Genomic DNA, 26,266 nt, shown 5'->3' on the forward strand with positions numbered 1-26,266 from the left:
CTGGCTCATAGCAGTGTAACTGTGTAACTTTAAAAGAAATCAGTAAAATCTTAAAGTCAATTCTAAAACTTAGTGGTAACCAGCAGTGAAGGGAGGCTAAAACAGGACTGTAGTGATCCTGTCCTCTAATGTTTGTTAAAAGCCGAGCAGCTGCGTTTAATACGAGCTGAAAAACAGCCTGAGGATGAAAGACTGTTCTGGACAAATGAGAGGAAAACACCAGAATAGCTTCCTAATGACCACTTCAGAGATAAATCCCATTCTGTTTGCTATTTAAGTGTTAACCAGATCAGCGTCTGGTCTGGATGTACAACCAGGCCCAGAGGGGAATCCAGTTTGTCTGTTCCACAGTATCCTAAACCTAATGAACGCCGGTAATTGCTGGTTGCTCTGTTTTCTCTCTCTCTCTCTCTCTCAGTGATGTCTGTTCTAATCACAGCCTGGGTCATCCAATAATAATTCATATATAGATCTTAATCTACAGATGCACCAGTCTTTGATGCCATTTTGCACTTGGCATGCTAATCAATTGATCCTTTCTGAATTATGAGGGGTTTTTGATTTCAGTTGCATCTGACAAGACGTACACAAACATGCAGTTAGTAACAGCATTTTGTTGGGCTCGACCACAACATTTAATCCTTGCCTTTTGGAAGACTAATGCAAATGTCCTGAACTCCGTTGTCAGAGAAGCAATATTTATAGTCAAACACACGGCCTACGCCTTGGCGCATGTGCTCAGTGGTTTAGGTGGTTTTGTGGGTGTCCAAACTGGGATATATTAAGTAACAGAACTAAAAACTGTACATGAACCAGCAATAGCACGAGGGGAAAAGATGACGGCATGACAAAATACACTCCAGCTCACTGCGCCTTGGCTTTAGACAAAAGGAAACTCTTGTGGTATGATAATCACAAGCTCTAACAGCTCCACATATTGCTAACAGTCTTTTTTTACAGATTGACAGTATTGTTCTGTGACAGTGAACGGCCTCCCCCCGGTGCTGTAGGCGAGCCAAACACAGCGTTCTCATGATTGTTACAGTAGATAGCGGGACCCAAGTGAAGAGAGGATTTCTGAGTCGGGGGCCCTTTATTCCACCGGCCTAAAGAGCTTTGAATGTGGTTGCTGCAATAGGAGGGCTGCTTAGCTGGGGATCAGAGAGAGCACTCACATACATGAAATATCTATCAGTTCCAGCTCAAAGACGCCCACAGCATGTCGGCTGGTATTTACTGTTTGCACACTAGACTGTAACTGACAACAAAGCCATCCTTATGTTACCATGGAGATGCCGGGGGAAGTCATGGGCACAATCACATTGGAGGTGGAACTGTTTCCAATTGTCTTCTATTTATCCCGTGGCTAGTTTGGAATGTAGATGAGTTGCTTTAGGGTTGTTTGGAGTCACAGTATATTGAGCAGCGCGAGGCAACCCCTGCTTCCCTCTCTCGGGACGGTCGCCACGGTTACTGTGGTAATTGAAGTGCTGTTTTCATCTCGGCTTGAAAAAAAGCACATGAGCCGTCTTGCCCTACAAGGGAGCGACGTGGAGCCACCAGTTGTTGCCTTTTAGTGCACTTTTATGTTCTTAATACGGTCTGGCAAAAACACACATATTCAATGTTTCTCATACATCTATGTCAGGGGGAAGCTCAAAAAGATTTCCGCCAATGCTCTCGCAATTGCAATTAATAAGTATTTATTAAATCAGTGTGTCAGTCTTATATGCAACTAGCGGTTATTTTCATTATTGATTAATCTGCTGATTATTTTCTAGATTAATCGATTGGAGTATAAAATGTTCAAAAATACAGTATACTGTATATACTGTATATATATTATTATTTATTTATTTTCATTTTTGAATTCTGAGCAATTTTGTAAAGAGTAAGAGTCTGATTTTTTTCTTGTTTTTGTCCAAAACTCAAGGATATTCAGTTTAATATTATATAAAAACAGAAAAAAACAGCATAAGAAAAATTAATAACTATTAATAATTGATTAGTCGACTAATCGTTGCAGCTCAAGTCTAATATTTCAGCCCCAGACAGATGAATTCTTAGTAGCCGAGATAAGAAAATAAAAATGACATAATGTTGTGCTTCTAACATCAGGAGATGTGTTTCTACTTTCATGTAGGGATTTTCCACTTCCCTCGGGGCACGGAAAGTATTTAGTGGCGTTGACTCACGGATGAGCCGCCGTCTTTTCAGTGTCAATCAAACGTCTGCTTACCTGCACAGAGGTTCCACAAGATCTTTGTCCAGAAAGTCATGATCTCTTTTCACGGAAGTAATGTCAATGGGGAACTGGGAATCTGAAGGGGGAAAAAAAGCATAATAAACATTAGGAGAAAGTGTTGAAATTAGATTTGATATAGACAGTGTTCATGGATTGCATAAACGGAAAGAAAGATGTGGAGACCACATTCTTTCCAGAAGTGCACTGAAGGCCGGGAGACCATCAGACTTTTGTATGTGATGCTAATGAGAAGAGACAGAATTTGCCCAAATAACAGCGCTGAGGCTTGTGCGGAGGCATTACGTCTTCCTCTGGGTATGGGCCTCCTCTTACATAACTTAAGAGACTGAATCCAGACCCTATGAATCGAACATTCCACCGCATTCATGTGAAGTCGTTAACTTTTTATGAAAAGCAGAAGCAGCGGCGAACGCCGAGACCTCGACAAGGCTCGGCCTGTTCTTCAAGTGGGGCAAATATACTGTAGGCTTTCAAGCGCGATTACGTACTTGTAACAGATTTCATCATTGATGTCCTTTTTAATACATGATGCCGCGCATCAAGCTCGTGTTATCTGCACTCCAACAGCCATTATCGGCGCACACTGCCTGGGCTCTGTTACAACTATCTGCAAACTGTCAGCAAACAAATATATTGCACCAAAGCACATGAAAAGTCTGGCCTTGACACAGAGATCTGAGGGAGCAGAGCTACTTTAAGCTCAGATAAAACCCATCTCTTCCCATGACTTCAGTCCTTAAGCACAGAAGACATGTTTATGTAGTAACCGTAGCTAGGAGGAGATTAGACTTGAAAAGCAGCTGATGTTCCGCTTGTTGTGTGGTGTCTGGAGCCCCGGCTCCGAGGCATCCTGAGGACAGTTGTGTAAATGAGGCTCACTATGCAGCCCATGAATACGCGGTTTTGTGAACAGTGTTGGGGACTGGGGTGACAGACCAGATGACTCTGTGTACCATCATTCACTCATCATCTTAAAAAAGACCACATTCAAGCTGTAACAGTGTTTCGTTTCACAACAGATGAAATAAAAATGCCACTTTTGGTTTATTACAGAGTCCTTTTATCGCTGTGCTACTTCATTAATCTCTATCTTTTTATCCAAACAACATTTGTGATGAATGCGTGTGGGGGAGTTCACTGAGTGCTTTTATTACCTTCAAAGAGCTGAGCATACTGGGGAAATCCTGCTGCCCGCAGCCAGTCACACGCTTCTTTCGCCTCGATTTCTGAAACACAAGAAAGTGTGTGTGTGTTAAAACAGGGATACAAAAAAAGTGAAACTCAACCACAGTTTCATTTTGACAAAACCACCAGCATCAGCATCAAGCAATGCAGTAGAAACCCCCTCTGCACTTGGAATCCTACAAACACAACAGACTTTAGGTGATGGATCGACTTGGGTGACTGTCAAACTGGAACTGATTATTCTGAGATAGCCTGGATGTGATGACGACCCGGCCTGCCGGTCAATCTGTCTGGATGGAGGTATGCCAACTCACACAAAACAACATGGGATCTTACATAACCATCTCCAGTCTTTTTACTTTTAAGACGTGTATGATAAAACAAGAAGGTAAAAGCAGGAAAAATCAGCACCACTGAACCCTGCGTAGATCCAGAGATACTACCATGTATAAACCACATGATTAAAGCGGCAGTAGGCAATATATTTTGGCATCATTTGGCAAAAAATCCATAATAACCTTTCAGCATATTGTTATTCAATGGTTCTGAGAGATAACTAGACTTCTGCACCTCCTCATGGCTCTGTTTTCAGAATTTAAAAATCTTTGACCAATTACAGGTCATTTCAGAGAGAGAGCGTTCTTATTGGCTGTGCTCCGGTCAGGTGACTGGAACATGGCTGCTGTGTCACAAACTTTCTCATTTTACAGCTAAACCGTGCACTACAAGATGATTCTGAAAACATTTGAGGTGAGAAATAGGCATTAACGTTACATAATATTGATTCCTATTTGGTCAGCGCTGCCTAGTTTGACAGCCGACCCTCATAGACAGCAGCTGGACAGCAGACCTCAGATCAGTTCTTACTGCTTGTTTACTGCTCGTTTTTTTTTTGCCATTAGGAGCACCAGAGGCCACAGAGGCACATGATTTTTTCCAGGTTCCCTGTTTCATGTACTACTGTCACGATATAGCGACCGTTTTCTAAATTTAACTTTTTTTAATCATATTTGCTCTAATCTCGCCTACTTCAGCTTACCTCAAAGAGAGGTAACACATTTTAAGACAACAAGAAAATTAGACTATTGATCAGGTTAAGAATGATCCGTATTACTCCCTGACTCTTTAACAAGTCCACAGTCCAAACAGGCTATCACATTGACTTTCTGATAAACAAATGACAATAACAATCAGGAGCCGGTCCTCTAGACGTCTGCAGGCTTCAGAGAAGCTGATGACAAGCAGAGGAAACAGACCGTTGGCACCTCTCCATTAATGCTAATACAGTCGGGTGCCATTTATCGCCTCAGTGAGACATGCTGTCTGACACAACGGTGCTACAGTACACAATCTGATTTAACCATGTTTAATAAATAACTAAGTAGAAGCAACAGAATAAGGAGGAGGGCCCGCAAACATTGTATTTCACCTAAAATTCTCCCATGCAGTTAATGTCAAATTTACTCTTTAAATACATCTGGAGACAGTTTTCACTTATTTTATTGTAACAAAAGTAGAGGTGAAACGATTAGTCCATTAACAGATCGCCAAAGAAATGATCAGGAATGATTTTCATAACTGATCAATTGTTTAGGTCATTTTATTTTTATAGCAAAAATGCCAAAAATTACTTCTGTTCTGGTTACATATGTGACTATCTTCTGGTTTCCACAGTCTATATGATTTATAATAAATCTTATAATAAATCTGAGAATGTCACCTCTGTTTGTTTTTTTTGTATTTCCTGAAGTTTTTAAACAATTAATATATTAATCAATTAATAATAAAAAAAGATTGATGTATTAATTGATTATGAAAATGTTAGCTGTAGTCCTAAATATTGAATTTAACAATCTGAAAACACGTGAGCGGGGTATACTGCAGCGAAATACACAAGCAGTTATTTCCATTATTAACCAAAGTCCAAAGTCAGTCACTATAGCTACAATAATTGAGAATTAACACAATGTGGTAAATGACATAAATCTTTTAACATAATAATATATAAAGCCGAGACTTCAGATCTACAATATTCTTACCAGCTCCGGTACATCTTTAACAGCCACACAGCCGTGATTTAGCTTTCCACAATGCAACAAAAATTCCAGGAGCGCACAAACATCACGTCCAAGGAAAAGTTACACACAACGCTGCAGCCACGGATAACAAGCTGCTCTCCCATCACACATCTGAGGTCTCAGTTCCCCTCCCCGTCTGAGCCTGTCACACTACAGCTGCAACATGAACCGCCACCATTCATCACACAATACTGTGTAATTACAGCGGCCGTAACCTTTGCAATGAAGATACTGCTATCACCCTGTTCCCCCCCCCCAAAAAAACTGTTGGTCCAGGTCAGGACTCACCTGTTACTGCCTCACGTCTGACAAATCAATGAAAAGTGACTTTGGTCTTCAGGCTGACCAACAACTGAATCAATATTAACAGTTCCCTGTGTCCTTGGATGACAAAAAAAAAAACACTGTTTACCCCCGTTAACCAGCAGTTGAGTCAACATGTGGACGTTCCGCTCTGTTCCCACCTGTATCACCAGGAGCTCAAGGCTCTCTGTGTCTAGCTAGGCTTCCCTCCCAGGTGGATAATATCAGGCCTGTTGTTATTCAACTGCAGCACACAGCGAGGGCGCCGCCAGGTCCTCTAGTGTCCCACAGCCTGCAGGTTGGACCACTGGGAGCACGTAACACGAGATGGGAATTCCTCTCCGTTTGGCATTCTGTAACACGATACCGAGACATTCTGTCCTCTCATCCTCTCTCTAAGGAAATCTCTTGTGGATAAAAAGGCTGGGCGGGCATCACGCCAGAGAAGGAGAACTTGTGTTTTGCTCTCCACAAGCTTTTAAAACTGTGTACAGTATAATATTACAGTCGCACAAAGAGATGAGACCCGGTTTGGCTGTGACACAATGGCCCAGAATGTCAAAAGCTGTGTACGACTAAAGGATCTGTGGCAAGCAAGGGGCGACTCTTTCCTTTAACAATTTGCTTTATGTAACGCACGCTATCAAGAACAACTGGGTTATGCAATTCATTGCTGAGATATGACATGTTGTGAAGTGCCGCAGGAAAAAGATATGGCACACTGGAGCAGACACAAGCACTGCCAGAGTTATGACAGTTTTAAAGGCTCGTTCACATTCCACAATCACAAAATATTTACAGCCGGCTACACGGGTAAAAACTTTGGGCGTTTTATGATATGCTTTTGTCCTGAGTTGCGAACCTTTTTAATGAACAGTAATCCCTTTTCTTGTCATTCTCTTTTGGAAAACAAAACAAAAAACCACCAGATTCATTCATTCATTCAGGCTTATGGTGATAAAAACAAGCATCATCATCATCATCATCACCACTGAAGCACAGGCCTTAATATGTCTATTCTCCATTAGGTTATTTCCAGTAACAAATGATTACTTACTGGATATTTTCATCCTACAGCCAGAGTGCTTCATATATCCGTCAAGACTTCAGAGTGTCCCTCAACATGTCAGAGCATCTTCATTCCCACGCTGAGCCACATTCCTGCTCCCTCTCTGAACACAGCTTGCAGTTTGAGCTCGGATCCACGGCTCCGTCTTTCCCCCTTTCTCTTTCCATCTACCCCCAACCACCATGTGCCTGTCCCGACACTAAATCTCTCCTTCAACCCACCCCTTTCTGTGGCAGGCTCCCTGACGTTCACCCCCATCCCTCTCTCTCCCTCCCCCGAGCAGCTCCTTGTGCCCAACCCTCCTACCCAGCTCTGCCCACCACAACTCTTTTGTACCCCACTCAGCACATTTTTGGCAGCTTCCTCACAATTCTTGAAACCATTTCCTGATATATATATTCTTTGTTTCCAGTTTGGCCAGATTGCATGATGTCAGCTTTTACAATCTTTCAAAATTTCATCCAAGAAGTGTGAACGTGGGAAATGTTTCATTTAAACAAACAAAAGGGAAGCGTGCTTTTGCGGAGTCCAGATGTTGTTCCAGAAAAGGTCAACGAAATGGAAAACCCGTAGGCAGCCGAGCCGGGGGGAAAACCATGACATAAACTGTCAGCAATCAGCGGCGGTGAATCATGCTGAGGCGCTCGGCACTCACAAGACTCAGCGCTAACATCATCAGGGTGATATATTCGTCTGTTTCACCTCCGACTCAGCCTCTCCGTCTGAGACACAATCAATGAATGAGAGCAACTGTGTGATCTGTGTCATCTGAGACGCGACGCTGCTGCTGGGTCACTTGACACAAAACAAAGAGTAACTTATTTCAAGAATATCTGAAAACATTTCCTTAATAAATGAAAGAAACTTTGTTGCAAAGAAATACTGAGTAATTGCAAATATATATAATAATATTGTTGGGTCTCTGTAAATTATAGAGTACGGTCTGGAGTTTCTCTTTATGAAAAGTGTCTCGAGATAACTTCTGATATGATTTGACGCTATTGAATTGTATATATATTGCCATGCCATGATTTGAACATATCTTTTTATGCTAAATGCAGTACCTGTGAGGGTTTCTGGACAATATTTTAATTGTTTTGTGTTGTTAATTGATTTCCAATAATAAATATATACATAAATTTGCATAAAACAAGCATATTTGCCCACTCCCATGTCGATGAGAGTATTAAATACTTGACAAATCTCCCTTTAAGGTACATTTTGAACAGATAAAAAATCAACAATCATGCGATTAATCGCGATTGAATATTTTAATCTATTGACAGCCCTAATATATATCATATAATTATATTCTTAAGTGATTCATTTTTTATTTAAAACAGCTAAAAGCCTCTCAAATAAAAAGTTTCACCATCCATCCAAGCTTACAATGTAAATTATTAAGAAAAAAATTAAGAAAATGTGGAAACCCCCCACCCCCAAAAAATTAAAGAAGCCTATAAGCAGACACTGTTAAGCAATTTCATCTGTTTAGCAGCCCAATTTTATATTATATAATAAAATATGAGATCACAAACATCTATGATGTATAAGGAAAACCTATTAGTTTAAATGTGTGGATAAAATGAGCAGCACTAGTACATGACTGGGATTTGCCGTGCATGGCGCTATGATTACATAAGGACCTCACATCCATCCATAATGTCCTCTAGCGTAATTACTATTCCATATGCAGCTTCGCTCCGACTGCGCCTGCCGCTCTGTGACGTCTCTCTGCCATTTCCTCTTGTAAAACACAACTCCTCTGACCTACTGGGGGCCGGCACCGGGGGCCGCGAGCGCAGACAGAATGACGCAGACGGTCCACTTTAGTCACCTTAACAAACCATTTAACAATAAATACACTCAGCAGCTTTTAAAAGCACTCTAAAACAAACTGCTTTAATTTATAAGGGCTAACAGTGGAGAGACCCTTACAGATGTGTGTGTGTCCGTTCCTCCCCCACACTGAATGAATCAGACAGTCAAAAAACACACAGACTGTAAGTGAGCACTGAAATTGTCTGTATCAAAAACACCTGGAGAAAGAAGCAATATGGAAGAAAGGAAAAAAAAAAAAGATTCCACTAGTTTGGTTGGCTGGCGGAGAGGTGTCGTCACGCTGGGAGGCATGGCGGAGAGGCCTCTCTTCCCTTTTATGATGCTAATTGCATATAGACACCCACTCACAGTGAGCAGTCCTTACTGTAAAAGTAAGACTAGACAGACAGCCAGGGGAAAACACACTGACTGCCCCCCTTAAACCACAACATCTGATGTCTCATGCCCAAAATAGCTCAACATTTCCTTCTGTCTCATGCATAGGGGAGCAAACAGGAAGTACAATTAAAAAGACGTACGTGATGACCGAGAGGATAGTTGATAGGACAGGAGATATTTGTGAGAGTCCAGGTCCTCTGAGGGGGAACGCTGGCAGTGCACAAGGTGGATTAATAATGCAGTGCCCTGTGTAATTCACCTAATGTCGTGGGAATAAAGGCTGCCTACTTTCAAGAGCAGGTTTTAATTAACAGAGCTCTACACGTCCCTCAGACTCCAGCGTCCTCGGCACAATGTGCCACAGTCATCAGCGTAACGGGAGGTGTAATATCACAACACGTCTTCAGTTCACAGCTCTCTCATCGTCCCCGGCTAGGTGTTGAGACAAAGGACAATAGTCAAATCTAAGAGATTATCTGTCTACAGAGGTGACTAACAACACAGCGCCTTTGTGGATGTGACTTTACTCCTGACGCAGTGATTGGCACATGAGCTGGCTGGCTCCGCGGGCCCAGTAATTACAGAGCGCCGGTGTTGAATCACCCACGGACTTCCAGCCCCCTCATTTGATCCCGTGGGGCACACAGGAAGGGGGGGACCTGTTATCCTGCAGTCGACATGGGACGCAGGTTTAAAACGATCGGCTCCGGGCCGCGTTGCTAAGACACCGGAGCAAAATTTCCTCCAACACAAATGAGCCAGCAAATCCCGGGCCTGCTTTTGCCCTGTGGTCCACAGCGACCTGCGGAGAGGTCCTTTCAGTGGACCACAGGTCTCCAGTAACAAGTGGATATACAAAGCAAGACATCAATGCCTCCTGGAGGACGGGGACTTGAGGACAAACACAGTGCCAGCCCAGGAAACGCCAATGCCAAGGAGGCATTAGCATTCTGAACCTGCATAGGTCAAGGGGTTTCACAGATTCATTTAAGAGCCTCTTCATACATTACTTTTAAATTAGGGCCGTCAATCGATTCAAATATTCAATCGCAATTAATTGCATGAGATGAAAGGGAGATTTGTCAAGTATTTAATACTCTTAACAACATGGGTGTGGGCAAATATACTTGCTTTATGCAAATGTATGTATATATTTATTATTGGAAATCAATTAACAACACAAAACAATGACAAATATTGTCCAGAAACCCTCACAGGTACTGCATTTAGCATAAAACAATATGCTCAGATCATAACATGGCAAACACAAGCCCAACAGGCAACAACAGCTGTCAGTGTGTCAGTGTGCTGACTTGACTATGACTTGCCCCAAACTGCATGTGATTATTATAAAGTGGGCATGTCTGTAAAGGGGAGACTTGTGGGAACCCATAGAACCCATTTTCATTCACATACCTGGAGGTCAGAGGTCAAGGGACCCCTTTGAAAATGGCCATGACAGTTTTTCCTCGCCGAAATTTAGCGTAAGCTTGGAGCGTTATTTAACCTTGTTACGTGTTATTATCACGTTAACTATTGTAAATATAGCACATATCGTCATCATCTGCTCTTCAATTTTATCTTTGTCATACATATTGTTTTGAAGGACTTATTGATACAATTTTTATGTAAATTAATATCTTTTTAAAAATAATACATCCACAGAACATTTAGAAAAGGTGCCAAATAAAAATGATTATGATTGTGAATTAACCATTTTAATACTGGCGGGTCCAAAATGAACGTTTTGTTTATCTCTGTGGAAGATATCTGATTATTGTTCCCACTTCTAACAAGGTTTCTGAGCCAATAGCAAAACAACATTGGTAATACGTGGTATCTCTGGGTCGTCAGTTAGTGTGAATAAAACAGATAAATGGCTGAGACTGACGGTAAGTGCCTGGCAACAACTTGTTGTGAAGTGAATGCAATGGAAGGGAGGAGGGAGAACGCAACATCTAGTAGCTGAATGTTATCAATAGCACCTTCAAGTATAAACACAGACCGGTTTGTGAATTAAAAATATTTAAATTCCTCATGTGTGAAAACATAATTGGCAATAAACCAGATTCTGATTCCAAATCTTCTTAAAGACTGCTTGTCCACCTTTCACTTCACAGCATATAGACACACTCACAGCAAGAACTTATCGATTGTGGGAGTAAATAACAGGACGATGTGAGCTAGGGAGCTGCTGTTGTTGACCATTGCCAAAGCCTGCTGGGTCAAAAGTCATCCGAGCTGTGTTTTTCCTCTTCAGGTCCTGTATTGAATTTAAACAAGAGCAGCACAGCTGTGGTAACACTCTCCTTCACCTCTGAAGGACACCCAGAGAGAGGCTTCTTTCATCTTCAGGGCTAACAACCCATCAACTTTCTGGCTCTCTTTCTCTGTCTGCCTCTCTCTAAAGTCTGGAAAATAGCAGCTTTTACAGCATTTACATGTTACTAATGGACAGTGAAAACATTTAAAGGGGAACTACGCCCATTTTTCAAAATTCATACATGTTATTCCTATGGTCTAAGACAGTCCAAAAAATATTAGTAAACATGAACAGCTCTCTCCCAAATCCAAAAACTAGAGTGCTAAAGCTCAAACTTGTGATGTCACGTGGTATAAAGTGTGGAACTGGTCCATAGACAATGAATAGAGAGATGTTGTAGATGACACTGAGAGCACCCAGTGGAATGTTCTGAGTATTTGGGGACATTTTCTGTTTCACAACTGACAACACTACAATGGAAAAAAACAAAATCAGCCTCCCATTCATCGTCTATGGAGCAGCTCCAACCTTTATACCCGATGACATCACATGTTTGAGTTTTAGCACTCTAGTTTTTTGGATTTGGGAGAGAGTTGCTCATGTTAACTAATATTTTTTGGACTGTTTTAGACCAAAAGAATAACATGTATGAATTTTGAAAATGGCCATAGTTCCTCTTTAAATACCTACAGTACACATTCATTTATATTATTACAGAGTATAGTGTTGGCTACCAGTAGTCTCATAATAAAAGCCAAAGCTGATTCATTTCTGTCACACAGTCCCGCCTGAGAACACAAAAGATGGATGACTGTGTGAAGGAGGGTTACATTGGGTCAGCATAATGTTGTAAACATTGTGAAACTTTGGAAAATCACTTAAAGTTGTTTCCAAAAGCAGACATCCTATATGTTCCAAGTCACCAAACAAGAGCCTGGGAGAGATTATCAGAGTGTCATCCTACCACAAATAGCCTTTCAGTGAAGGATTATATATAAATGGTCCTGGACCCAAACTGCAAAATGATAGCCTGCTGGATCTGGTTGGGTGTCACAGCCAGCCACGAAGACAAATAATGGGCTGTGATGTGTGGGCTGCGAGGCCTCCGAACAAGCCAAAGGCTTCAAAGTTCAATCTGTTAGCTCTGCGGTGTTTTCATCCAACTCGTTACAGCGTCTCACGTTCACTCAGTTTTGAGAAAATGTTCTAACAACCACATGTCGATTCCTCCGGGGTCGCTTGGCAAAACCAGAGGGAAGTGTCGAGTGTGCTACAGCTTCACAGGCAGGTGTTCTCGTTCTTCCCCCCTAAAGGACACTTTGGCACAGACACTTCAAGAGAAGTGTCCTTCACTAGAAAAAGGGGACCTCTGACCTCCAAACCTCAAGGAAGGAGGAGACACCTCTCCAGATCCCAGAGCACCTCCGCAGCAACAGAGTAGAAATCAATCAGCAGAGCTTTCTGTGAAACTCATACTACAGTCAGCGACTTCCAAGGCACGATGCACCGGCTAAACACTTCCAGACGCTGGACTGCAGCCATGTTCCCACGCACGTTTAAGTGTTTTGACAACCATCTCGGAGGCCTTTATGAAGGATTTGCTTTCTTTGCCGATAAAAAAATCAACTTTGGCTTTCGGAGATTTCCTTTTTCATTTCATGCAGGCATACCTCCCCGAAAACCCCGGGACTATTTCTTCAACCCGGTGTTGATCTTTGCAGAGTAATCATTGTGCTAGTTGAGGTTATTCAGTCTATCCACAGATCAATAAATAACATGACTAATGCAGACTGGTCAGCAATAACACACATCAAGGGCTCGCTATCTGTGATGAGACTCAACAGTTTTCTTCTTTAGCCAAATAGCTATTCTTATCTCGGTGGTGTTTTTTTGGTCTTCATTCCAGAATATTCTTTTTTATTAAAGTGAGCTCCTCAGAGTTAATAATAGCATGACAAATCTTCCCAGGAAGCATATAAACAGTAAGACGGCCTGATGTAACAGATCAGGAGAGGTATTTTATCTGTGAGCATCTGTGCTGCCCTCAGTACAAATATAAGGCTTGGAAACAGACTTCAGTTCAACTCTGGGCCTGCCTGACTTTCACCCAGCTTCGTTTTCTATCTGCCAACATCCTCTTGAAGCTCTCCACTTCCCTCTTTCTCCTCCCTCTCTCTCAGCAAGACTCTGATCTGTGCTTTTTTCAGTCGTCTTTCCTCCTCGTCCCTTTATGCCACCTCCTTAACAGTTGGCTCCTACAGTGTTCCATGTACTCATGCAGTTAACTGTATCTCTCTTCACTCCTACCTACTTAAGCTGGATTTCCACCAAATGTTCCCGGGATTTTTAGTCCCTGGAACTACTTTTCAAGGAACTAAAAGGTTCCTTCGGCCCACTGTTATCTGCGTTTCCACCGCAGTCTAAGGACCTGCGAAGATTAGGCTAATTAGACCGATGACGTCTGAAAAAGCAACATGACATGGGAGGGCTGCTGGTGGTCGCAGCAGGAAACACACACTGCAACCTGCAGACGATATTTACTGCTGCATATATTTACTGATTCACGTTGAATGTAATAAATTAAATGCAGCAGAGGAAAATGAAGAGGGTCTGTCTCCACAGTAAATCATCTGCTGAGTTAACGTTGTGAAACAATCAGAAAATAACTTTTCTTTCTCTCATTTACAGTAACGCCGCGCTACGTCTCTCTCTTCTACCTCTCGCATTTGCTGGGGGTAAAAGGTCCAATAAAATGTGCCCAGAACTTAATTTACACCCTGGTTCCTGTAGTCGAAACACAATGAGTTCCTCAAAAGGTTCTCAGTTCCGGGAGGAAAGTTCCTGCGGTGGAAACGGGGCTTCAGATCTGAGCTTTTTCACTTGTCTTTCCTCCACGTCCTTTTACCCCAGCTCCTTAACAGTTGACTCAGTGTCCCATGTGCTCATGCAGTTAACTGTGTCTCCCTTTATTCCTAGCAACATATACCAGAAGTTCCTATAGGTGTGTGTGTGTGTGTGTGTGTGTGTGCGTCCTGATTTGAAGTCCATACATGTCGTGTTTTATGTAAAGCCCAGTAGGCTGCATGCCTTGCCGTGTCATGCTGTTTTCCCACTCGTAATTTACGGTTGTGCGGCTGTAATTCTTCCTTCCCTTTGATAGCCTATATAAACACTGTAATTTGGTTTTCCGAGAGCGCCGTATAACACAACTAAGGGGAGATGACTATGAATTACTGACAGTCAGCTGACCAAAAATCGCAACTCCAACATGGAAAAAGTTATCAACACATAAGTCCCGGCAGCCGCACAAATCAAAAGTCTCATGATGAAAGACCTATTTTTCAAGTTTAGCAGATGCTAATAAGTGCACAGATACTGTAAACTAACACATGAGGTTTCATGTGTGACCACAGCTCTGTAAAGCACAGGATACGGTGAAAAGAGGAAAGGAAAAAACCTCTGAAGTCAAGTCCTACAGAGCTCCGTTAGGTCCAACCTCCCTCTCATTTGGACCGGATCCCAGAGGGGACTACGTGGGGTTCCCTCCTTCTCTGGGAATGGCCTCAGAGAGAGTCAGAGGGTAGAGAGGGGGCCAATGTCAGAACAAGGGCCCCTACCGTGAGAAAGCCCTCTCAGGACCTCCACAATAAAAGCACGGAACCATCCCTTGGGGATGCTGGTCCCAATTAACCACATCAAAGCGAACGGCCACAAGACTCAGGGAGAGCCGCAGCACTCATGCGACGGACCTGTGAGCCGCGGCGGAGATGATGCTGATGATACTGTGAGCGTGTGTTGTTATGTATGATGAGGCGTATCAAGAATGCTAGAAGCGCTAAGTGATTGTTCTGCTTTATCAGAGCGTTCACAGAGTCTCTCCCTCACACTCACACACAGAGCGCTAATAGAGAATGTAGGGTCATTTTGTCATGCGTGGCCATCAATGACAGTCTGTGTTCAGACAGTCACTCCCCGGCTGAAAGGCCTGTAAAGTGAAGAGACAGCGGCTGAATGTCTGCGGTCTGCATGCACGCTGCCTCTGCACCTCTTGTCAGTTTTTCCGGCATAATGACATGTGACTTACATTTCTACCACAGGAGGGCAGCCTAGTGCTGATCTCTGACATGGTCCACATGCAGATGTGGGCAAAATGTGCCATATGATGGATAGATGATGGATACAGACGGTCCATATATATGTGAGGTGCAAAAACTACTATCTCAATAATGTGCTCTTAAAGCTGCAGTAGGCAGAATATTTTTGGCATCATTGGGCAAAATTCCATAATAACCTTTCAGCATATTGTAATTCAAGTGTTCTGAGAGATAACTAGACTTCTGCTCCTCCTCATGACTCTGTTTTCAGGCTTTTGGGGAGACTTTGGCCAATCACAGGTCATTTCAGAAAGAGAGCGTTCCTATTGGCTGCTGTCAATCACTCAGATCAAACAGTCAAACTAGGCAGCACTGATCAAATATGAATCAATACTCTGTTACTGTAATGTCTATTTCTCACCTCAAATGTTTCCAGAAACATCTTGTAGTGTACTGTTTAGCTGTCAAATGAGAAAGTTTGCTCCGGCTGGTGGGCGGTGCTTGGTATTTCCTCAACTGATCTCAACATGGCTGCTAAACAGTACACAACAAGATGTAACTGAAAACATTTGAGGAGAGAAATAGGCATTACAGTATCAGAATATTAATTCATATTTGATCAGCGCTGCCTAGTTTGACTGTTTGATCGGAGTTCACGAGTGATTGACAGCTGCTCAGAGACGGCAAAGCTCCAGCTCGGCTGTGATTGGTTGTTTTCCTCCGGTCTGTGAAATCTTGCAGATGCCATTAGGAGCATCGGAGGACACCGGAGGACATCGAAGGACATTGGAGGACACAGAGGCACATACTTTTCTTCAGATTACCTGTCTCATGCACTACTGTCAGGATATAGTGACTGTTTTATAAAAATATTTTTTTTTTCATATTTGCTCCAATTCTACCTACTGCTGCTTTAAGTGAAGCCTGAAAGAGCAGTTATCTAATCAATACACATCTATTTGAAACATGTTACACATCACCTGACCATTATCTCTAAGGTCTTTTGGTATTTATACACAACTTGTTTTCTTTAGATAAGCAGATGTGGACGTTTGGATGTTTTTGTAAAACATAAGTCCATAAATGTAACCTGAGAGTTTTAACAAGCTTCATTTATCCGAGACAAGTTTGCTGCAGCTTCCTCATGACTACAGTAAGAGGTGCAAACATATTTAGTGTACTATTTGCTGGATGTAGGTTAATAAGGCTTTTCTCTCAGTGAATTGGCATTTTCTAATCTGAGGAATGTAAAAAGACCTGAGAACAGGAGAAGTTTTCCACCGTGGCTCTGTTAATATGTGACTTTCCGTTCCTGTTACAGTGCAGCCGAGGCATTTCTCAAATCGCCTCTTAGTTAATGATTAGCGCTGCACATGTGGCAGCTGTCAGCTACTCTGACTACACTGATTCATGCACGCAAACAAAGATTTACAGGAAGGATACACAGAGCTCAGCCTGCCACCTACAGGAAAGTTGTGGGAATCTACATAGGAGCTGTATGAATGTGACCTTTATTTACCAGAGGCTGGTTGGATTGAGTCAGTCTGTTTCCGACCGTTACAGAATTCTTGAATCATTTACTGGTTCTTTATCAGCAGGGCGGGGGTTTACCAACAGCTACCAACCGACTACAGGAACAATTTGGCTCCAGAAACAGTGGCTGATGAATTTGGGGATTTACAGTAAGAAGCAGTCAGAGCTGTAGATAAACCAGATCTCTTCACTGTATACTTATTTATATATATAGGAATGTTTCTGAAATAAAATGTTAAGCTCTGGTTGTTTTCTTGTCATTTGGATATAACTAAATATCTTTTATTTTCTTTGCCTGCTCAGCAAGGCAGGGATGGAAAGATGTGAAAATATATGAAAATATACTACTACTACCACTACTAATGATAATAATGATAATTCATTTTTATTTTTATTTGGGGGCGCCTTTCAGGACACCTAAGGACACCTTACAAAGATGAAAAATAAATACTCGAAAAGAGAAAAACAGCCAAACACGACGATAACACCAGCAGAGCGAACATAACGAGAGACTTTTAGGCAGACACGCATAAATAATACGTATTAGGGGGGAATAAAACAGTAACAATGTTAATGGAAGGACACAGAATGATGGACACGACAGTGAATAGGCCAGTTTGAACAGGTGATTTTTGAGGTGGGATTTTTGAATGTTGTAACAGCGTCAGACTGTTGGATGTGTATATCAAAAAAAATTAAAAATTAAAAATTAAAATAAAAAAACTTCTTACAATATATACATATCATGATGATACAGTATCTGTTAGTGTTTTTAAACAGGCATCTCAAGCATTTTCAGAATTCATTTTAGGAGAAAGTTGAATCTATAATTACTACATGTTGCTCTACTTTAGTATAAATATAAACATTTGTGAATTAGGATAAAAACATGGCAATTTATGTCCCCAATCCATATATATACTAAATCTATACAGCATATATTACATACTAATTATCATATTTAACTGCTGTAGCATACAACATTTTCCATTTCATACTAACAGAAAATGTTACGATACATGCAACATTGGATATTAATTAGGGCTGCCCGTTCTTAGTCAATTAGTAGACTAATCGGATGTTTTGGTCTTAGTCAAAGTTTTTTTATGCTTTTTCATGCTGAATGGTTTCTTTCCAAGAAACTTAAGAGCCCATCTCTGCTTAACACAAGATAAGATTTAAAGTGGTGCTTTTGTGTGATTCTTTGTGGAGAAACTCAGTTTTACAGATCTGTCGATTAAAACAACTAATCAATTAGTCGACTAAGAATTTCTTTGGTTTAGTACAGTCTTAGTATTAATCCCACTGTGAGTTTTTGGACTGTCACTGCCAATTAAAGTTCAAAAAGAGAGAGAAAAATGTTGTTTTTAAGATGTACTTAAGCCCAAATTTTGTAGGCTTAAGTACATCTGTTAGCAGCTTCCTCTCTGCATTGCATTGTGGGCGAATAGCGTATGTTGACATAATACATATTTAGTACCTGATTCAACAGAATCATCATATAATTTAAGCACAAAACAAGAGTACAAGCCGTAGATCGAGTTAGCTGAAGTGCGATGACGGGACAGCGCTGGAGGTAGACGAGCAGCTAATCACATTGTCAAAATTGCTTTTGGCTCCCTGTCAGTATTATTTACCGCCCCCTGAAGGTAGCAAACAACATCTGCATAGCAATCACATCCACCACAGAGAGAGCTTCATGAATAAAAGATAAACCGGGTCAGTGTGTACCGAGTCAACAACGCATACATCTTCACTTATCATCAAGCCTCCGTTTGAATGAAGGAGCAGTTGTATTTGTTTCACAGGCAGACGATCAAACGCGCCACATGTTAGAGCGGACCATTGATGAATAATTCAGTCCTGAGTGGGAGAGGACAGAGTCGGGCTAGATCCCTCACCTTGAAGTGTTACAACTCCTCAAAAGACAGAACAATCAGACCCCCCTTTTCAGAGCCGGTTTCTAACAATTATCCATCTGCTAGTCAGAAGAAAGAACAGAGGAAGGAGGGTAGAGCTCGTCCTCTTAACAAGCTCAAGTGTTCCTGTCCTCTCCACAGTATGCTAAGCATTTCAGATCTTCAAGTGTGGAAGCGTTACACACTATTATCCTGCTCGGAAATGTTTCGCTTCTTGCGAAGTAGGTTTTCTCTGTTGATAAAGTGCATTCAAATTCAGAAGATTTAAACTTTGTCTTTAAACGAGGGCTGTCGATGATTTAAAATAGTTAATCTTGATTAATCGTAAATTAATCACACATTTTCTATCCGTTCAAAATGTACCTTAAAGGGAGATTTGTCAAGTATTTAATACTCTTATCAACATAGGAGTGGGCAAATAAGCTTGCTTTATGCAAATGTATGTATATATTTAATACTGGAAATCACTTATCAACACAAAACTATGACAACTATCGTCCAGAAACCCTCACAGGTACTGCATTTAGCATAAAAAATATATGCGCAAATCATAACATGGCAACCTGCAGCCCAACAAACAACAACAGCTGTCAGTGTGCAAGTGTGCTGACTTGACTATGACTTGCCGCAAACTGCATGTGATTATTATAAAGTGGGCATGTCTGTAAAGGGGAGACTCGTGGGTACCCAAAGAACCCATTTTCATTCACATATCTTGAGGTCAAAGGTCAAGGGACCCCTTTGAAAATGGCCACGACAGTTTTTCCTCGCCAAAATTTAGCGCGAGTTTGGAGTGTTATGAAGAGGTTAATTAAAAATCGTGAATTGCGTTAAAGAAATTAGCGGCATTAAAACGAATTTGCCTTAACAGCCCTAATTTAAAGTTCTCTTAACCACGATATAAATCAGTCGCATATCTGCTGTATTACTGAGCATGCACACTGATACATGGAAAACAAATGTGGCTGATAGCACGCTAAAGACAAAAGCCTTTCAGCCACGACAGCCAAATAAAAGGCACGCTTTGTAACTCCAGGACACAGGCAGATTCATGATGAGCACACAGCTGCCGCGCAGTAACTTGTGTCATCTGACAAGAGACGCACAACGTCCTCAGCCATGGCAGAATGCACTAATGGCCTTTCCCCGGGGCAGAGATCGGAGCCCGCTGGCTGCACCAAGGTCAAGAAGCCAAGGAGAAGGGCCACGGAGGGGTCGCACTGGACAGAGCTTCTTGTCCCAAACACAGCAGCTCTTCAATGAGGAAAAAAAAAGAGGCAAAGCGCAACCGTCAGCGAGGAAGCTTTTAGTCACGGTGGAGCATTCAGCTGCTCAGGGTTTCCACCGGAGCGCCGATGAAGTTTACAGGACTTTTCCGTGGCTAAGCAGGAACACTTCCACTGGAAAGCACAAGGAAAACAGCTGAAAAACATCATCTAATGCAATAATTATGTGAGTCCTAAACTAAATGTGGACATATTACAATGAGATGATTCATTCACATGCTGACACTTTGCTGAAATCCCTGTTGAATTAGTCAAATTTTGTGTATGAAACACATCTCAACATTTCCTGATATTCCAGAAATACTTCCATATCTCAACCTACAATACTACACTAACGTATAAAACAATGATCTCAATAATATAAATATATATTATGTATAAAAGCCATATGCACAAGCATGCACTGTACATTTCTATCTATTTGACAGTTTTGCTATGAAAATGCTAAAAATAAATACAGTGATTTGTTAAAAATGTGGGTAAACAAATCCATTTTTGGGGATTTGTTCTTTATATGATGGTATGAATAACTCACAAATGATGGTCTGTGTTCAACAGTATAAAAATATGTGTAAATCAGGGGTATATTGAACACATGCAGTATGTTAAATGCATGAGTAGTGTGGGAGGAACTGAGGGCGGACAGAGCAGAAAGCTGCAGGAACACAGTAGCCCTTCCAGAGTGATGGAGTATGGAATACTCCTCCAAAATCCGAGGAATATTTCCAGGAAAGGAGACACATTCCTCCTCAATGAAAACAGGCCCTTTCCCTTACACAACAATCCCACTGTGCAGCACTCAAATGCCTCTTTCTTCCCATTTTACTTCACACCGCTGTGCATTTATAGCCATCGACTGTCCGAGCAGATGCCGGTCAGACAACAGGAAGTCGTGGTTCTTCAGTCTGTCCCGGTACTCTAGTCATAGTGGACTGAAGGAGAACCCACACACATAGATAGCTGTGGTATAGTTTTGAAACGCCATCAAATCGGAAACATGACTAAGACCCCACAGGCTCCCCTGGAATTTGGGGGGTGAAACAATCCATGAGTAACTCTGCCCATCAGCACCGTGGCCCCCTCTCACTTTCAACCTGCTATGTCAACAGGGGCCGGCCAGCTGGAATGCAACACATGGAGAACAACCCTGTGGCTCTGCACATTCTGCAGTCAGTCCCTTAAAACTAGTTATCCCAAACATGCAAGGCATCACACAAGGTGAGACGTGAGGTATGAGAGGAGATAAGATTCACTGAGGGTTAAAACGCTGCTCTCCTGAGAAAAAAATTAAGAAAAACTGCCACAGTGAAAGAAAATTGCTCAATTAAGGCATTTAAGAAAAATCAGATAAAAAAAAAAATGCAATTACCAAAATTAGGTGAGAAGATTGCTAAAGATTGCATAATTACAGCACTTAAGACAGCCCATGAAAATAGCTGGGAAACAGTTTAATCTTTTTGTCTTCTTAGAAACAGACACCTTGGAGATAATTATCCACCATGTGGAAGGAACATTAGCAAAGTTTGTTTTCACTTTCTTTAACAAACTGCTTGATATTATGCAGGACTAACTGACTGGAAAGTTAACATTTACTGTAGTTTAATGCCTTTTATTTTTTTGTTAATGTAGCTATAATTTCATATTTTAATACATCCAACACACCTTTTCCTACAGATTATCTTTCTACATTTGCAGCAATTTCATTGTTGGGATTTTAATACATATATTTAGGATTTTTAAAGCTTCAGTAGGCAGAATGTTTTTGTCATCATTGGGCAAAAATCCCATAATAACCTTTCAGCATATTGCAATTCAAGTGTTCTGAGAGAAAACTAGACTTCTGCACCTCCTCATGGCTCTGTTTTCAGGCTTTAAAAAATCTAGCCCGTGACGGGAGACTTTGGTCAATCAAACTTCATTTCAGAGAGAGAGCGTTCCTATTGGCTGTTCATTCAACAAAGGCAGCTGTAAATCACTCGGGAACTCTGATCAAACGGTCAAACTAGGCAACGCTGATCAAATATTAATTAATATTCTGTTACTCTAATGCCTATTTCTCACCTAAAATGTTTTCAGAAACATGTTATAGTGTACTGTTTAGCTGTAAAATGAGAAAGTTTGCTCCAGCTGGTGGGCAGTGCTTGGTATTTCCTCAACTGATATCAACATGGCTGGTCACAAACTTTCTCATTTTACAGCTTAAACAGTACACTACAAGATGTTTCTGACAACATTTTAAGTGAGAAATAGTCATTACAGTAACAGAATATTTAATCAGCGCTGCCTAGTTTGACCGTTTGATCAGAGTTTGCGAGTGATTGACAGCTGCCCAGAGACGGCAAGGCTCCAGCTCGGCTCCGATTGGTTGTTTTCCTCCGGTCTGTGATATTTTGCAGATGCCATTAGGAGCACCGGAGGACACCGGAAGATACCAGACCTTTTTATAAAAATAACTTTCTTTAATCATATTTGCTCCAATCTCGCCTCCTGCTGCTTTAATGGAAGATGAGGATCATGATTTAGGTGACTGATTTATGATATTGAGGAGAAACAGTTCAAAGGTTAATGTTGTCTTTGGTCACTCTGAAAGCAGTTTAAAACCACACAGAAAATGCCAAACCGAAATCACATTAAATTGTAGAGTATTTAAAAGTCCTGCCTGACGATAAACATGCAAGTAAAAGCTGTCGAAATGACTCGATCCTAAAAACCCACTTCAAACATGAGCATATTTTCTGTCCTTGTCCCAGATCACCTAAATTGTTGGTTTGCTGTCAAAGCAGACATCTGTAATCTGAAAACACATGCCGGGGTTACATGACTGCACACGCCTGCAAACATCAAATCATGGGAGATTTCCTCCCCCGAAAACAAGCAGTATGTACTCCGGGACATCTTCACATGTCAACCCAACAGTGAAGCTCTCTGTGTATCCTCCGCATCGTCAGAACGCCTTGTGCGCTGCCTCGGTCCTCTGCGGTGATGCAGGAAGTCTTGCCCACACAAGAGGCTGCATTATCTGACTCACGCTCTCGCCGCTGTGACTGAGAGGAGAACTATGCTGCGTGATGGCTGAGGATGATGAAGCTCATTCTGTTATGAAAATGCGGCCATGCTTTGATCCAGCGTCAGGGTGCCTGCGGGGGGGGGGGGGGGGGGGGGGGGGGGTAGGAGTGGTTTGTCTTCTCTATTGTTATGCCGCCCTGCCCCCCCTCCCAGGAGTTGGGACCTTACATCTCCAGGTAAGGCGAGAGTTTACGGGCCTTGGGGAGAGATGAATGGGGGGTGTTAAACACCAGTATTGCTCTCCTGGCTGCATACAGCAGACCACAAATGAGCTGAGGGCTTGTAAAAGTGTCAGACATTCATTGATATCTCTTGTTGACACTGTGGGCTCACCTCTTGTTATGTAACTGATCCTTTAACTTATCACCTCCGTTATTATTCACCACCACTGCACCCTTGACCACCTATAGGTTAAAGGTCAAGTTTGGCTTTGTCTGCAGAGACACACACACACGCAAACACACTTTGTAACCACTTTATTTGCCTTCCAAAGATTATTGAATTCCACCTTTATCTGGAAACAAGTGTAGAGGGAAAAAAAAAAGCCAGAGATATGAGGTGACATTTGACAATCAGCTGATCCCAAACAAACACAGCGATGCCCTTGCTCGCTTGGCACCAGGTTATCCTGCATTCACGCTCTCATATTCATACGTATGCGTCATATCTTATTTGTGTTTTGGCTACCGGCTTGGTTCGCCAAGCATTCCAAGAGGTATGACAGAGTAGGACTCATTTAAACAGCTGGCTCTACAGCCAAGGAAGCTAAGAAAACAGGCAGATTTCCAACCAACGGACCAACAGTCTGAACTGTCACTTCTACCCCAAACAGCCCTCTCCTCCTACCTCCAGCGATCCTGTTGAGTAGCTGCTGCCTGGCAATGATCCTGCCCAGCCTGTACCCGGAGCGTCTGCGGTGATGGTCCATTCTCAGGTAGAAATCCTGAGTCTCTGGGGTCATGCTCCCAAGACACTCGCTGCCCGTGGACTCTGGGAGCTCCCGAAACATAACTGAAACACTGTACCCCGACACAAGCCCCTGACCGCTGGCTGATACACACTCACCCACACACTCTCCCACTAACAGAAAAACTTCACACAGAGGCGCAAAAAGCCTAAAGTGAGCTGAGGAGGACAGCAGAGCGGAGCCTAGGGGGAGGAGTGCCAACACTTCAGTCTGTCTCTGCGGGTCACGTGACCACAGGGAGGCCAATGGCGATGGAGCTGAGGGAGTACTGCCCACCTTGCTGAGCTGAATCCAATGCCTGTGTGAACGCTTGTCAACTTCCCCCTGCTCTGGAGGGAAATATAAATACCATTGGAATGCCTATGAACTGAGTAAGGAGAGCAGGAGTGGAAGAGAGAGGGGTGTGGGAGGGCTTACAAAAATAGTGGTTTTTGGACCCGCCCTGCGCTAGAACAACTCTTCTGCTGTTGCTGGTCACACAGGTGCCAAGTTTACTGGGCGAGAGTGGGTCTGTGCCATTTTAGAGGAAACTACAGAGGAGAGAGAAAGAGAGGGAGAAGTTGTTTTCTTGGTTGGAGAATGCTAATTTGTGCTCCCCCACACCCCCACCACATAACCCCTAGTTCCAGCCACAGGAAGGCCTCTCAGCAGGTCTCCTCCGAGTGTCACCTCCTCAGGGGGAAAAGACATTTTAGCTTGAATACATATGAGTGACCTAGATCCCCTTTACTCAACACAAAAGGAAAAGATCAGGCGACGGCATGTCATCTGTTCCAAGTTTGACGGCTGTTCAGTGACAGAAATTAAAGCCTCTTGTCACACTTTGTCCCCAGTACATACTAAAAATATATAGTATTTACCATATAGCAATGTTCACGGTATATAGTTTCCATTTTCTGCCAAGAGGAAGTGATTTAAGATGTGTGAGTGCAGACGTGAATAAAGTTGTAAAGAACAAAAGAAATACAAATATTTTGGCTGGAAGAATTTAATGATGATATTAATAATATGTAAAAGTCACTGTATAGTCATATTTATAGTTTTTTTGTTTTTTTTTTCAGTTAGTGTACAAGAGGCCAATGGGCTTTTCCATTTTGTACTAACAGGAAGTGATATAAGATGTGTTCTTATGGACATCAATCAAATGGCAACTGAAGAACGTTGTAAAGAACAAATAAAAAAAAGATAAAGACTGTAGAAATTACAAAAGAAATGATAATAAAATAGTGTAGTTTATTAATATATATATATATATATATATATATAAACTCTCGCTGAAGCCAGTTGAGAAAAAATCTTTTCCATCGAGACAAGCCTTCAGTGTCGTTCTTTGCTCTTCTATCAATGAAGAAATACTCTCCAGTTCTGATGTAACTGATGCTATTGCAGCATCTACCCTAACCTCTTCAGGAGCCACCATTGTTTTTCAGAATGAAGAGTCGCCTCCCTGTATTGTCTAACACACCTAAGCCACGCCCGTAGCTGCCAGTAGCTCCTCACAGGAACGCTGTGTGGCCCGGTCACTGGCCGGATACAAACCCATTACTTGAAGCCTGACAAGATGGATTTTTTCATGTGATACGTGATCCCGCGATTCTCACTTCGTTTCGTGACATCGCGGGAATCCAGCTGCCATGCAAGGTAAGCTCCGGGCAGCTCCTCCATTTATTTGTGCATTGCATTGTGGGACAATAGTGTCCATCAACACAGTAACTCAGCAATTTGTTAGTTTGTTAGTCATTTTTTACTCAAAACCTGCTTTGTTATGAGTCCCTGATGAATTAAACAATTATCTGGTAACATCTGAAATAGTTGCAAAAGTAATTTACACCATTTGGGATGATCATTTTTTTTTAATGAAAACTACAAGCTGATTTAAAAGTCCTCTTGTATCAGCCAGTTCACATCATGGAACAACAATCTCCTCACACCTGAGGTAAAGTCCACATCCACCCAGCACCAATCAGGGCCCCTGCCACTCTCCTGGCCTCTGCATACAGGCCTGCCTGTGTAGTAT

At 42.1% G+C, this 26,266-nt stretch overlaps 1 protein-coding gene across 5 annotated transcripts in view; it reads right to left on the minus strand.

Moving 5' to 3' along the window:
- The window catches only part of stard13b (StAR-related lipid transfer (START) domain containing 13b), an 85,774-nt gene that overhangs the window by 12,027 nt on the left and 47,481 nt on the right, over window positions 1-26,266 (minus strand). For 2 of the 5 annotated variants that reach the window (XM_037775537.1, XM_037775539.1), the window contains 2 exons: window positions 3,421-3,492; window positions 2,240-2,321 (listed from right to left, as the gene is read on the minus strand). In XM_037775537.1, coding sequence (XP_037631465.1) covers window positions 2,240-2,321; window positions 3,421-3,492 — 154 coding nt within the window. Of the gene's footprint in view, window positions 1-2,239; window positions 2,322-3,420; window positions 3,493-5,490; window positions 5,656-6,889; window positions 7,151-24,128; window positions 24,428-26,266 lie in introns of those variants that run through there. The other 3 variants (XM_037775538.1, XM_037775540.1, XM_037775541.1) reach the window with 3 other exon arrangements.

This window comes from Sebastes umbrosus, chromosome 7, assembly GCF_015220745.1.
Source record: "Sebastes umbrosus isolate fSebUmb1 chromosome 7, fSebUmb1.pri, whole genome shotgun sequence".
NCBI classification, from domain to species: Eukaryota; Metazoa; Chordata; class Actinopteri; order Perciformes; family Sebastidae; genus Sebastes; species Sebastes umbrosus.